The sequence below is a fragment of the Pygoscelis adeliae genome, unplaced genomic scaffold, assembly GCF_000699105.1.
Source record: "Pygoscelis adeliae isolate BGI_AS28 unplaced genomic scaffold, ASM69910v1 Scaffold420, whole genome shotgun sequence".
NCBI classification, from domain to species: Eukaryota; Metazoa; Chordata; class Aves; order Sphenisciformes; family Spheniscidae; genus Pygoscelis; species Pygoscelis adeliae.
Window position 1 is genome coordinate 140,459 of NW_008823871.1, and position 13,944 is coordinate 154,402.

Genomic DNA, 13,944 nt, shown 5'->3' on the forward strand with positions numbered 1-13,944 from the left:
TTACTGTATAACTGGGAGCTGCCTGCATCCCCGCGAGGCGCCGGGGGCAGCTGGGACCTTCGCCCGCTCCCGGTGCAAGGGGACCAAAAGCCAAGCCGAGGTGCTGCCCAGGAGGGGCGTGTTAAACTTCAGGTTTCTTTCGCTCGAGAACATTTTGTACCCAAGGGGGAGGTTGAAGGCGGCGAGGGGTGGCAAAGGAGTGCTTGGAGCTGGGTTTTCCATCGCCGGTGAGGGAGGGGACGCGCTGCCCGACCGCCTCGTGGGGGGAACAAGGCACCTTTTGTGCAGTCTGGTGCTCTCCTCCGCAGCTCCGCACTGGCTCGCAGGTTGTTTTCCTCCAGCTTTGCTCCTGCCTGCTCTCTCTGCCCTGACGTCTGCAGCGGGGCAAGGTGCCATGAGATGGAGGGAGAGGGCAAAACGTCCTCTCTCTCCAGGTCCCCAAAGCTGTCAGGGGTGAGGAGCAGAGCCCCCTTCGGGGTACCCCACAGTGTGGCACTGTGCTCCTCAGGGTTACACGGCCATAAAGCCCCTCATCTTGCCCCAGGTCTACCATGAGCTGGTGGGAGGTAGTGGGGCCTGGCTATGCCACACATCTCAGCCCCACACTTCAGCTCCTGGCACTGGGCAAAGGTAAAACATAGCTTTGGCAGAGCTGTGCCGGGGTTACGGCGGGGAGAGGGGCACGATTGCTAAACCCACCCTTGGGAACAACCGCGGTGAAGCAATTGCCGTGGCACAGGAGGGGAGTAAAGGGCTCACCGGCCTTGGGCATCAGGCAAAGGTTTTGGCATCAGCACGGTGCAGCCTAAGCAGGGCTTGCTCCTCGGCAGGAGATGCTCCTTGTTGGCTCTGCTCGGGCGACCTCCGTATGCAGGACTTCATCATTATTCACACGAGTGTGCCCGTGCACCTGTGTGCCAGAGAGAAACTGTACCATGACCCTTTGGGCCATCGCAAGGAGCATTCCCCTGCCACTGCAGTACTGTGTCAGCCCTCCCCTGTGGATGTCCAAGCTCAATTACCGGTGTTGTCAGGAGTGAGACAACCGTCCCCTTTTCACCAGGGCCCCAGGTGGGGCACAGAGAAAGCGAGAGCCGCTTCTTGCTGGAGTAGCAGAGGTAGGACTTGAGCTTCAGTCCTTGCATTGTGGACAGTGTCGTTCCCATGCTCTCTGGGAAGGATTTCTTTAGAAGCCCCAGTCTCATCACATAATCTCTTGTTGCTCCTCTCTTGCTCTTCAAAAGCCAGAAGGAAATTTTAAAAGATGGCAGGGCCGTGCCTGAGTTTCTGTTGCCAGACCGTGGAGAGAATGTTTGAGTTGTGCTTGGGGTCTGCCATGCTGCCAGCTCAGCCCTGCAGACCGTGTGTTTGGGGGCCTAGAGGGACCCTGAACTCTGGGAAACGGTTTCTTGTGTGGGCAGACTTATTACTTTCAAAGAACACTCAGTTTCATTTGTCTCAAGATTTAACATTTTTTAAAACGATAGGATCAGCTCATGAGCCGATCATTAAGCTGGAAAATATCAGCTGAATGCATGGGTCTTACAGATGTGTCCGTGGCAGCATGGGATCCATCTGGTTAGCTAGTCCTCTCAAAAAAAATGAGGCTTTCAAGCGCATTTTATTAAAGTGCATGTGCATCGCAGGCCTCCCCGCCGTCCCCACAATGTGTGTTGAACCCATGGCATGTACGTGCTAGAGAGACCCCTTGTCACCGGCCACGGGGAAGGAATAGCTGCAACTCTGACGCTAGAGAAAGAAATAAGAAAACGCTTCCACCACGGAACACAGGTCTGGAGGAAGCCCGGCTTCCTTAACTCGGCGCTTGTCAAGTTCCCTGCCGCCGCGGTTTTCTCCGGTGCCTGCCGCGCTGTGGGGGCTAGTGCTCAGCTTGCTGCCTGGCCCGCGTCCAGACGCCGGGCAGGGGAACCGCCCTGGGTGAGTTATTGTGGGAAAATGCCGCCGGGTGAGCTGGATGGGCAGGGGGGAGACCCAGTTCCCCGCATGACAGTTACGATTTCGGCAGCTCGGTTTTGACAGGAGAACAACCTCTTCCGCTGCGGGAGAACGTGGACCGATACTCAGTGTGATGCACCCGCTCAGCGCCCCGTCATCCTCCTCGCCGCGATGTCGGTGAGATCCCAGGGAGATCTTGGTACAGGATGCACCATGAAAACATGGCCAGCCCTGGGAGAAGCAGCATTTAGAGAATGCCAGCCACACCACCAGGCAGGGGAAGGGATATTGGTTCAACAGAAGGGAAACGTGGTGGGAACATCAGCCATGCCGGAGCCCGGCGAGCCTTGCCAGCTGAAAGGTTTTGTGCAGGAGATCCCTACCCCCCAAAAGGTGTCATCTGCCACTGGGGCATTTCAGTGGGACTGCTGGGCTGGGCTGGCTTTCCCGGGATGCAAACTGGAATTTGGAAGGATTCTGTTGGAGAAGCCATTTAATGTTTAAGGCACTGACTGCTTGCTATCTGGCAGCCTCGGCTCCACGCTCATGATGAAAATAGGCACAGCGGGCTGCTCTGAGGTGCTGCGCCCCGTAGGAAATCTCTAACTGCTGAGCAGAGGAGGGAGCTTTTCCTCTGGGCAGGGAAGAAAACCACAACGGAGCTTATTACGTCTTCCCTGCAACAGCTGATGCTGGTCAAAGTGGGGCAGAGGTGATCAGCCAGACGGGAATTACCCTGCTGCGTGGTGGCAGTTCCCGTACACCAGCTCCACTGACTTGGCTCCCAGGTGTGGAACCAAACCAGCGTGCGTCCTCAGCCTTGCTCCTTCGGCCATGGCTCGAAGCCCCTCAGCGCTGTGACAAAGACGGTGGTCACTGGGGGACTGTAGCACTTCAGCTGGGTTTTGGTCTGTACATTGTTTCTGCCTGCTGAGGAACACAAAAAAGCCATGGACCAATAAAGCCCTATCTCTCAGAGTATCTCCGAGTTTGCAATCCCAGGAGGCTAACTTGCCTTTTAAATCAGGTTGGCGGCAGACACCCCTATGATGGCTTGAGAACAAAGACTTCTTCCTTGCAGGGTAAACAACACCCAAACCGAGATCCTCAAAATATGTGTTCCTCTAAATTTTTAATGCCGTTTTCATCCAACTTGCTCGTCCTGTTTCAGGAGGGCTGGGCCTCGTAATTAAAAGCTCCAGCAATCTTATGTCTGGCAAATGTCATCAATGGCTTCACTATGCTGTGCCCTGCTTCTCCGAACAGTGGGAACGGTTTGGAAAGGAGCTCCTGGCTATCAGTACTTAAAGGCGGCTTATAAAAAAGATGGGGGCAAACTTTTTAGCGGGGCCTGTTGCGACAGGACAAGGGGGAATGGCTTTAAACTAAAGGGGGGTAGATTTAGACTAGATGTAAGGAAGACATTTTTTACGCTGAGGGTGGTGAGACACTGGCCCAGGTTGCCCAGAGAGGTGGTGGATGCCCCATCCCTGGAAACATTCCAGGTCAGGTTGGACGGGGCTCTGAGCAACCTGATCTAGTTGAAGATGTCCCTGCCCACGGCAGGGGGGTTGGACTAGATGACCTTTAGAGGTCCCTTCCAGCCCAAACTATTCTATGATTCTGTGATTGGAGAAACTCTCTGAGGTCCGGACCCGATTCACTTTGGGTCTTTGTACTAGCTCGGCATGGAGAGAAGCTGTCACGAAATCAGGGTCACCAGCATAAATGACAATTCCCATTCAAAGCCTGGAAATACCTGAGACGAAGGAGTTGTCTGAAGCTTACAGACTTCTTCATCCTTCTACATTCATCACCGAGTGAAGGGCTGTCAGCAGCAGAAGTACCCCAGTATCTGCTCATCTAATCAGAAAAAAGTTCATGGACAATTTTATCTTAAACTGGAAAACTGAAACAGAGCTGCCTGCCCTTTTGAGGGTGCAAATCCAGGTTGGTGCCAGCTGACCCCCAGCAAGCACTGACAGCCATCCGGGACTCTGTGACCAGTCTGCAAGCCATCAGGTGGTGCTCTGAAATGAGCTCAAAAATTTATGTTTATTATCATATGTGTATATTTACCCCATTGCTGACTATCAGCAAGCGTTGTCACTCTCTGCTGATTCTTGTTTTTCATCTAGGTGATGGTTAGAGAGCAAAGGATTCACCACGTCTTAGAACATATATATATAAAAAACACTATTTTATAAAGCTTGAGGAGGAGGCTGCTTTACTCTGCGTGGCCCAGCAGACTGTCCCAAACTCGTACCATGCTGTGGGGATAGGCAGAAACATGGCAGCTGTCACCTAATTAACACCTCCATCAGAACCACGTTTGAGGGCAGTTTATTTTCTGCGTGGATCAGGCCAGGGATCCAGTTTTATGGTGCAGCATCACAAATGGTTGTAGGGCTGTAGCTGAGGCGGTGGTGATCTGTGGTGCGGTCAAACACCTCGGGGTAGGAACACCTTCCGCTAGCTTTGTTGGTGTCTCCTGAATCTACACCCTGGCTCTCTGCTACCTCCAGTTGTGCTAATATTTTGTATTTATTTTGTTTGTAGTGAGCACCACAAGAAGGAAGGAAGGTAAAGCGCAGAGGCTGCGACTTGAAGTTAACGTGTGTGACCCCATCTGCCGTACCACCTACATTCAGGTAAAAAAAATTTCCACTTTGCAATATTTTCTTTAAAACCTGTCAGATGTTCTATGGCCAGACCTTTGTGTCAGGCAGGTGTAAATACCAGGAAAAAATGGTGCTTTTATTTGTACGCATACGGAAGGGGGTTTTGCTCGGTATGCATTCGTCATTAATGGGTAGATACAGCTCGGTATGTTTGTCACTCCTCGTAACAAATATGTGATGAATACATTCCATTATGCCAAGCACATCTGGAGGGACAAATGGGCGGGTGTTTGATTCACGCAGGTTAAGCACAGAAACATTTGGTCATTCAATTTCCTGGCTGTTCCTTAGCACCCAGTTCTGCTGCTTCACATTGTCTTCAGGGGTGCAGCCTTGCTCGGGCTGATCAACAAAGGGCTGGTTGTGCCACTGACTTAACAGGAGCTGGCCCAAGGGGATTCCTGCCAATGTGCATGTTTTGATTTTGACCGCTGGGCGGTGTAACGTGGACAGAAGCTGGTGTTACCTGGCCTTGGAAGGGTCACACCCCTGGGTATGACCGAGGGATGAAACCGGGCCCTTCCACGGGAACTTCTGCATCTTTTGTTCCCTTCTACCACTGCTGGACAGAAAACAGCAGCGTGGCTGAGGCGATACAGGGCCTGCACCACTGTATTTCCAGCCCCTGGCTAGTGCAAGTTAGCGCAGACCTCAGGCGCTCTTTTCCAGTGCCGGAGAATGGCCTACATAGAGCAGCAGCAGGAGGATCAGAAGAGCCTTTTGCACACATCCAGTCTCGCCCAAGTCTTCCATTGTGTAGCGTAGCTGTAGCCTAGGATCTGAACAAGATGCTCTGCACTTCAAACACTTCTTAGATCTAAAATTCTGAATATAAAACCTGCTTGTACAAAACCCCCACAAACTCCCCAAGCTTTACATTAATGCATACATACTTTTGATACAGTGAAAAAATCTGAAATTGCACACAGTTCTTCATTTAAAAGACAAGGCTTGAATGTAGTAATTTTTGCAGAATCGTGGACATACACACATTTAACACCAAATAGAAATACACCTGACAACATTCTGTTGGACTTTTAAATAGGACAGAAGGGTGAGTGAATGGTGAATGTTTATGCTCATCTTAAGGCCATCCTATTTAAACACACATACCCTCACACTACCGGCTTTGGCCTCTGCGTCGGTAAGAACCAGCTGCCCAAACGCTGTAGCTCGGCTCTCCGGGTATGCGCAAAACTCCGTTCAGCTCTCTCCCAGTGGGATAAATCAGGTACTGCCCTACTAAAGTCAGGGAAATTACCACTGGGGTCTGAAAACACAAATGAGAGCAGAAGAGAAACTGTGCCCTCAAACATGAAAGTGTACGCGGTAAGGCAGAAATGAGTCCATACTACATTGGCCTGATTCATTTCTGTGTCACTTTGGTTGTACGTTGCTGCTATGCCATAAAAACTCAGGTAATCTCAACGGCATGTAGCTAGATGATGCACTGGCTGCTATTCTGTGTTGGGAATGAATATTTAGCATCAATCCCTGATAAATACCAGAGCATTAGGTGGTTTTGCTAAATCACCTCTTGCCTTTGCCCATAAATAAGCTAACTGATGAGATGGTGTAACACAGCTGCTAGACAGGGTATTTTATCTACCATTCAGGGAGATCTCTGCCCCTCAAAAATTTGTACTTCGAACAGAGGAAAGTTTTACAGGATTTTTATATGCAAAAGAATTAAATATTTGAAATATAAACCCACTCTTTTATAGAAGAAATGTGTTGAAAATGTGTTGAAAACTGCTAGGGTTTAGCTGACAAAAGCAGCAATGGCTATGACCTTTAGTACTGACTCAAGCCCGTATGTAAAGAGAAGAACAGCGTTTATAATGACGTCTGCTTTCAGCACGTAAGTTTGCCACACCAGGAAATACACAGACAGAATCACACTTCCGACCGTGATCACAAGGCTGAGCCCTAATGGAGCCTCTTCTTCTGTCAGGTTACCCTTTGAACCTCGAAGGAAACAAAAAGCTGACATGAGTCTTTGATTTCTTCTGACAATATCACAAGCCACAAGTATTCCTGTTCAAAAAAGGCTCTAGTTCTCACAGCTCAGAGTACATTGAAATACTGGCCTGAATCAAGGTTCTGTCAGTAAACGTAAGAACAAACCCAAACACCAATGGACAATCCATTTCTTGCTGACTGGAGCGAATCTAAATAAAGAGCAATCAGTTGATACTCAAAGTCACAACGCCGACCTTTTCTTACCACGGATAATCAGTTCCGAAGCTGCAACCATTTTGATCACTCAGCCTGACCCTCTTCTTAATCAACCATCAAACTTTCCCCGAGTCCCCCCCAGCCCCGCACTTTGCATGACAACTCGGTGACTGCGATGCACACCTAAGGGCATCCAATGCTGATTTTAAAATCTTATGCAATATAGAATCTTCTATATTCCCTGCTAAGCTATTCCTATTTCAAATTACTATCATTGTGGAGAAGCTGCACTTATCTCTTCCTTGCATCTTATTTCCAAGCTAGTCTCAGTAGATTTTGCTGTTTAACTACATTAGACTTGAAACGCACTTCTTTATTCATCCGCCAGGCTCCAAGCAAACATATGCAGAGAGCTTTAAGGCAGCAGGCTAAATTCACCCCTACAGCAAGTCAGCTGAATTCAACAGACACCCACCTTGCATAAATGTCTTGGGAGTATCGAGCACAGATTTTAACAGTAACTTGTTTTTTTCAAAAAAGGACTTTATGAAGTTTTAGCAAGCTCTGGACAGGGGTCAGGAGGCCCTCTACGCTGTTCTGGCTTAGTGAAATGAAGATGTTGGAACTGGTACGTGTCTTCAGGAGTGAAAGGAAAAGGTGTAGTCGCAGTGGCGGCCGTATGCTGCTCAGGGACGTCCTTAGCATTACCTGTTCCACAGGGCTCCGGCCATTTGGTTACTTGCGTACACTGCTGGAGCAGTTGAAAGGAGCTGTATCGCCTCAGAGAATGGAAATCTCTGTGTTTCAGCACGTTCATTCTCACAAGTCATGCTCAATTATAAACAGCGTAACAGCATTCTAGCTGTCCCAGTTACGTTGCTTTCTGACAACCCAGCTATTGGTTTTTGATGGCATTATAGATTATATTTCATATGAGAGCAAATTCTTTTGACCCTCTGGCCAAAAATATTGATCAGTCAGATAAAGTTTAATGACATAAATGAACAACAGTCTCCAAAAATCTGCTAGTCTCCTAAACTAGCACGTTTTGACACACACTCAATTTCAGAATGATTAATGTTTAAAGACTATATTCCGTTGAAAAGGCACAGTGATAACATGACATACCCAAGTATAATCGGAGCACTTCAAGAATGGCCATAATGAAAAGCAAGGCAAGATCAGGAGCCAAGAAATCATCTGGATAACTGAAAACTTGACCTGTAGAATAACACAGTGTAAATAAGTGTCATGGCTTAACCCCAGCCAGCAGCTAAGCCCCCCCCAGCCGCTCGCTCACTCCCCCCCGGTGGGATGGGGGAGAGAATCGGAAGGGTAAAAGTGAGAAAACTCATGGGCTGAGATAAAGACAGTTTAACAGGTAAAGCAAAAGCCACGTGCGCAAGCAAAGCAAAACAAGGAATTCATTCACTGCTTCCCATCGGCAGGCAGGTCTTCAGCCATCTCCAGGGAAGCAGGGCTCCATCACGCCTAACGGTGACTTGGGAAGACGAACGCCATCATCCCAAATGTCCCCCCCTTCCTTCTCCCCCCAGCTTTATACGCTGAGCATGACACCATATGGTGTGGGATATCCCTTGGGTCAGTTGGGGTCAGCTGTCCCGGCTGTGTCCCCTCCCAACTTCTCGTGCACCCCCAGCCCGCTCGCTGGTGGGGTGGGGTGAGAGGCAGAAAAGGCCTTGACTCTGTGTCAGCAGTAACTAAAACGCTGTTTCCAGCACAAATCCCAAACACAGCCCCGCACTAGCTACTGGGAAGACAATTAACTCTATCCCAGCCAAAACCAGCACAAGGGGACAGGAAAATACAGTAGGCATACCGACAAACCACAGCCATGTCATAAGCACACAGCCTACTTCTGTGTCAGAACACATGCAACTTACTTTTATAAACAATCATTGCAAGAGTCGCCAAGAAGTAAAAGATGTAATAAATCCCATTTACGTAAAATAGAATCTGTAAAGGAACAGATGACAGCTGATAACTGTTGTTAAGGATTTCTCATAGCAATGAGGTGGGATCCATTTCATAGTATTGCCATTTCCCAGTAACCTCAAAATATACTGCTGTGCCTTTTTATACTAAATGGTTCAACTATGACTGGCCTACTGGGTAGGGTTCAGAAAGTAACTTGAGATTGCAAATACCAAGAGTTAGGATGCAAGCTTGCTGTTTCAGGTGTGGCTTTAGTTCCTTTTTTTAAAACATTTATTTGGTATGTAGTGGGGTATTCGTTAGCCTAAGGAAATGAGGGGGGTGTGTACATGTGTACATTTCCCCAAACAACTTCTATACCTGTTAGTCAGCCTTAAGCAAGTTGACAGAGGGTTGGCAGACTCCAATACATCAAATTCCTGTACGTTTTTGAAAATAGGTGGCTCTGTGAAGCAGACAGGCCCTCTTACTGCCCACATGATGGAAAGTCTGAAAGCCGTGCTCTGTCTTTGTAACGTGCCTGAGAAAGGCCACGAGCTCAACTCTGAGATGTAAATTCATAAGAAACAGACTTCCTTGATTCACTGCTCACAAAACTAACTGTTGTATGCTATGAGGTAATATTTAGCTCTAGTTATTCGTCTGCCTATGTGGATCCACTGCCAAGGCATTCGAGAGCTCCACAATCCTTAATACATCCTCAAAATGCCCCTGAAGGACAGGGAATATGGCGCACGCTGTCACACAAATAGGCAGAAATTACTTGCAGGCTCAGGACAGATTCAGCTCGCCTGAGCCATCAGCTCCCCTGGGGCCACCCCAAGATGACAGCCGTCCTGAAGTTATGCGAGTGTGAATTAGTTGTCTGTGCTCCCCCTGGAGTCAGCGGAGATAGGAACCTTCCTAGGCAAGCAGTTCCTGAGCAGGGTGGGATGAACTACCGTCCGGTGTTAAACCGCGCCAGCTCCCTCTCTGACTACAACAGGAGCTGAAATGCCCAGATTACAGGAAGTACCTAACAGCCAGACGTCTTCAAGACATCATCAAGACCCACCCCCACGGATAGGTACGAGTCCTGTATAGCAGGTACATACATACTGAAGGAATCATTTTCTCTTGAGGCACAGCAGCACGTTATTAATGCAGTATTGGAGATGCGTGTAGGACGTCCTGGGGCTCACCACCACAGGGAGAAGTTGGAATGTGGCTCCAAGAATCCAGAAAGTTTGGCCATTCATATGTATTTTTGATAACCAAACTATACCAAATGCCTTTCTTAGCCTGAAATAATGCAATGTAATTTATATAAGGAAGTTATCAGTGCGGATTTCATTATTTCCACATCTCTCTATACTCAAAATATTCTTTATCCTCCCCTCTGTCCCCCAGCCCTTCTCAAATCCTCTGAGTATCTATCTCCAAGCAGGGACTTCATCCCAGGCATCTTCAGCAGGGAACTGCCCATCCAGTTTCTGAACGGAGCACCCGCCCACACGCGGTGGAAGTGCTCCAGTTCCCAGAGAAGCTCACTGTATTAAAACAGAACCAGGTTTCTGTGTTTTTCCAGTTGAAGGAAGGTGGAGCAAAAAAACTACTAGATAGGTTCTAAGCATGGAAATCTCTGAAGCCAAGGGTGTCTCCTCTTAGGAGGCTACTTAGATCTTGGCGGGAGTAAAGGTAGTGTGAATTTACTACTGAAAGCTGCTTTTACTACCTCTTGTTGGCTGTGTCAGCTGTCTGTGAGGTGTGCTGCATGGGGTTTGTGTCCATCAGTCCACAAATCCAATTTTTAGCCTTGCTTCCTAAGGAAATGAGAGTTATGTGATCATAAAACGTGGCTGCCAGCCCTCTGTCAAGACTGCAGGGTGGGTTAAAGGGGTTTCTGCGTGAGTGGGAGCCGATCAGGGGAAAATCTCAGCAAAACCCCAGCTACTGCTGCGAAAAAATCTTCCCTTGGAATAAATGTTTTACCGGTTTTGCTTCCTATGGATGGTGCTGATGATGGAAAACTCAAAGAATAACACAAAAATGGCATTGTGCAGATCAGGCAGGAAGATGTGAATGCATTTCAGCCAGTCTTCCTGAAGATTCCCGCATGTGAGGGGTGAAAGGTACAAAAAGGATACAACTGATGAAGTTCTTCCTTTCCGTTGAGAAGGAAAAAATAAAGAGAAGAAAGTAAGTCTAAGTATTTACCAGAAGTGCTGCAGAAACATTCAGACAGCTGATGTTACTAGAGAGGTCAAGCATGTAGAATTTTTTTTTTCAGTTCACTGGAAGACTTACTATTTTCTCAGATCGTGCAGTTCAGGTTCCAAAAATAACTTTTTTCAAATACATGAATTCTAAAGTAATTTGGGGGAAATCCCTGTTGTGAAAAGTCACTTTCACGGAGGAGCCCATCTCTTTCAAAACATAACGAAGTACACAGGCATTACCTAGAACTTGTTTATCCTGTCCTTTCACAGCAGATGACACTTCATCCCCTCTAACTATGCAGGGACAAGGGAAACATGCGAGGGAACCAGAATGTACCGGCTGTTTTTAAATTGTGAGAAAGTGTTCATGTAGAACACAGGACTCCCCGGTTCCTCTAAATAACATCCTTCCAAACCGGTTCCCTTCAAAAGCAAAGTCATTCTATGTAAAACCTTAATACGTTCTGATCACCCACAGAAATCATACCAAATATTTTCTGTAAGCTAACCAATACATTGTACTTTTTTCTTTTTTTTTTCCCTGCAAAAACACAGATAAAATTCCCCTGCAACATGATGGCACTGACCTACTCAAGTACCTCTTAAGTAACTCATTAATATTCTTAGCCTCTTCCAGACACACGAGGAATTGAAAAGTCACGATCTCTGTTTCACAGAGAGCAAAACTGTCTGTGAAAGGCCATTTCATCCATCTTCTGAGAGACATCTCATCATCACCAAATCAGTGGGACGTACTCACCTCACCACCTTCGTCCCTGGGCTTCTGCAGGTTAATGTCCCCATCACCTAATAGTTTCATGCAGTTGGGCCCAAATTAATCCCCACTAACTTTAGGCACCTAGTTAGGGTATCCAGTCTGGGAACGCAGTGGAAATAGGCAAGCAATTTTAGAAGGTGATTCATACCATCTATGATCTGAAATGCTTCCTGGACATGCTTCATCTCCTCTCCGCTTTCCGTAAAGGGACTACAGGCTCCTAACAGACTCGTCCCTTCGCTTAGCCAAAATGCGTTTTGATGAATGCTTTATTTCTTTTTGCAGGAGGGGAGTTAAAGGTTTCATTACACGTCTTGTTCTGCAGTCACTAATGGTTAAAGATGTGCCTGTATTTATCCCCTGGTATAAACCCTGATGCTAAAGTAACGCCTTGTGTCAAGATGATGCGCTTCCTTCCTTGCACAGCAGTAAGGAGATGTCTCCATTTTATGGTTATTTTAGACCGTGAAGTAGGATGTTAATTTGAAATACCACAACTGCATGGGCAGGAGCGTTATTATTCCGCAAGAAGTGTCCAGATACAGAACTTCTTCTGTATAACCAAACACTAAGCGATACCGGCATAGCCTCATCCATGCTGGGCAGCTACGCTGCCGTGGTGCCGGTGGTATAGTTAGAGTTAGTGCGGTTTTACCCTCCAGGGAACCCCTAGTGAATTCCCCAGTGGCAGTTCCCCAACTTTGCTTTTTTAAATCATTTTCCACAAGAGGGCAGTGACCACATTCCTGCGTCTTGTTCCAAGGAGGGGTTTGAGAGCCACTATTATTTAGAACATGCTGCCTCCCCCTGAGCAACAGGGGACATTTCGCACGGGTTAAACATTTAAACCCCACAACACACCTGTGAAAGGGATACTGCAGTTAAGCAGTAGTTATTACGCCAGTTGAAGATATAATTTCAGGTATAACAGCAGGCTGCTAAGCCCAACACCCTGAGATCGCCTCACTGCTAGGATTGATGAAGTCTGCATGGCTGCTGGGGGGGTTTTAAATTGAAAGTGAGCATTCTGGCACAGGCCAAAAAAAAGCACAGTAACAATTTTAAAGCGTTTACGTGAAGCACACGAACTCGCAGCAGCAAGAACAGCATTCTGCTAAGGGGGGCACTGGCGTTAGTGAGACCTGGCGTAGTGACTTTCCACCGCGTGCAGGTCGGCACCCGATTTCTGCCTCTTGGAAAGCTCGTATGGTCCAGAAGAAAAACAAAATGTACCCCCACTCGTTTCCAGTTGTTTAAGTTCTTTAATGTAGGAGGGCAACTCCCAGGCAAGAAGGTATTTGCACTTGGGATGAGCACGGATTGTGAGCGCGAAGCCTCTCCGAGCTGCTCACGTACCCAACCCGACTCTCGGGAGCGCAGCAGCTGCCCACTGCGCGGGCTGGAGTCCGTCTGCACGTACGCACGCCTCCGCCGCCAGTCCTGCTCTCAGACAGCCCTTTAACCAAATCCCGCCGACTTTTCCTGGACGGTTTTGTAGGCAACGGCGATAGACCACGCGCCGGTTAAGTGTTTTACACAACAAAAGCGTGACGACTTATCCAGGCCGCTACCGATTTTAGAAATGATTGTGAGTGATGCTGTGCACGCTTACTTGGGGTAGAACACGGCCCGTTTCCTAAAAAAACGGTTTGATTTTTTTTAAAGCCAAAACTGTACTAAAAGCACGCAGCAGCTGTCGTTAACGTTACCAGTGCACCTCGTTACACAAACTTGGTTTTAGGACTTTGGCAAACGCGAACTGCTCAAGCCAAAGTTCTCAAAACCAACTTTGTCCACCTAGGGCTGAAATTTACATTTTGGGGAAAACCTTGGACCTCTCTGAAAGAAGTGGGAATTAACCATTTTGACCACTCTAATGAAGAAGAACTTTTTTTTTTCTGAATCCCGGCGGTTCATAATTTGAAGCAAAGAGTTCAATTTTCGAGGGGCGCCACTCGGCCCCAAGAAAGCGATCTGCCTGTGGATAGCGGTGCTCCTCAGCCCGCACAAGCGCCAAGCCCCTGCTCACGCTGACACAGGGCCCGCAGCTGCCGGGATTTACCTCAGCGTGTCGGGGCTGTCGCGATATGGCTATCGGGCTGGGCTCGGCGCCGAGGCCTAGCTCGACCTCGGCCCCCGCCTCGCTCTCCCCGTGTCCCCCCGCCTGGGGCGGCGAGAGATAACCTCTAACACGGTG

The 13,944-nt window shown here is 48.2% G+C and overlaps 3 protein-coding genes across 3 annotated transcripts in view; 1 reads left to right on the plus strand and 2 right to left on the minus strand.

The window, feature by feature from the left end:
- Positions 1–1,145, minus strand: part of EPS8L2 (EPS8-like 2) — a 69,366-nt gene extending 68,221 nt beyond the window's left edge. Inside the window, exon 1 of the mRNA XM_009333781.1 lies at positions 1,023–1,145. Coding sequence (XP_009332056.1) covers positions 1,023–1,145 — 123 coding nt within the window. The remainder of the gene's footprint in view (positions 1–1,022) is intronic.
- A 5,254-nt stretch (positions 1,146–6,399) lies between these two features.
- On the minus strand, positions 6,400–10,981 carry TMEM80 (transmembrane protein 80). Its single transcript, XM_009333793.1, has 4 exons — positions 10,898–10,981; positions 8,720–8,813; positions 7,944–8,036; positions 6,400–6,605 (listed from the first exon to the last, which is right to left on the minus strand). Exons 2-4 carry the CDS (start codon positions 8,733–8,735, stop codon positions 6,400–6,402), a joined length of 315 nt encoding a protein of 104 aa, XP_009332068.1. The 5' UTR covers positions 8,736–8,813; positions 10,898–10,981.
- The window catches only part of DEAF1 (DEAF1 transcription factor), a 31,163-nt gene continuing 26,151 nt past the window's right edge, over positions 8,933–13,944 (plus strand). Inside the window, exon 1 of the mRNA XM_009333800.1 lies at positions 8,933–8,948. Coding sequence (XP_009332075.1) covers positions 8,933–8,948 — 16 coding nt within the window. The remainder of the gene's footprint in view (positions 8,949–13,944) is intronic.

Bases quoted from the DNA above. Each gene is read 5' to 3' on its own strand.
- TMEM80 (XM_009333793.1), bottom strand. The intron at 6,606-7,943 runs GTATGTCATGTT...GTTTCCTTCGAG, and splicing joins AGTGCTCCGATTATACTTGG to GTTCAAAGGGTAACCTGACA.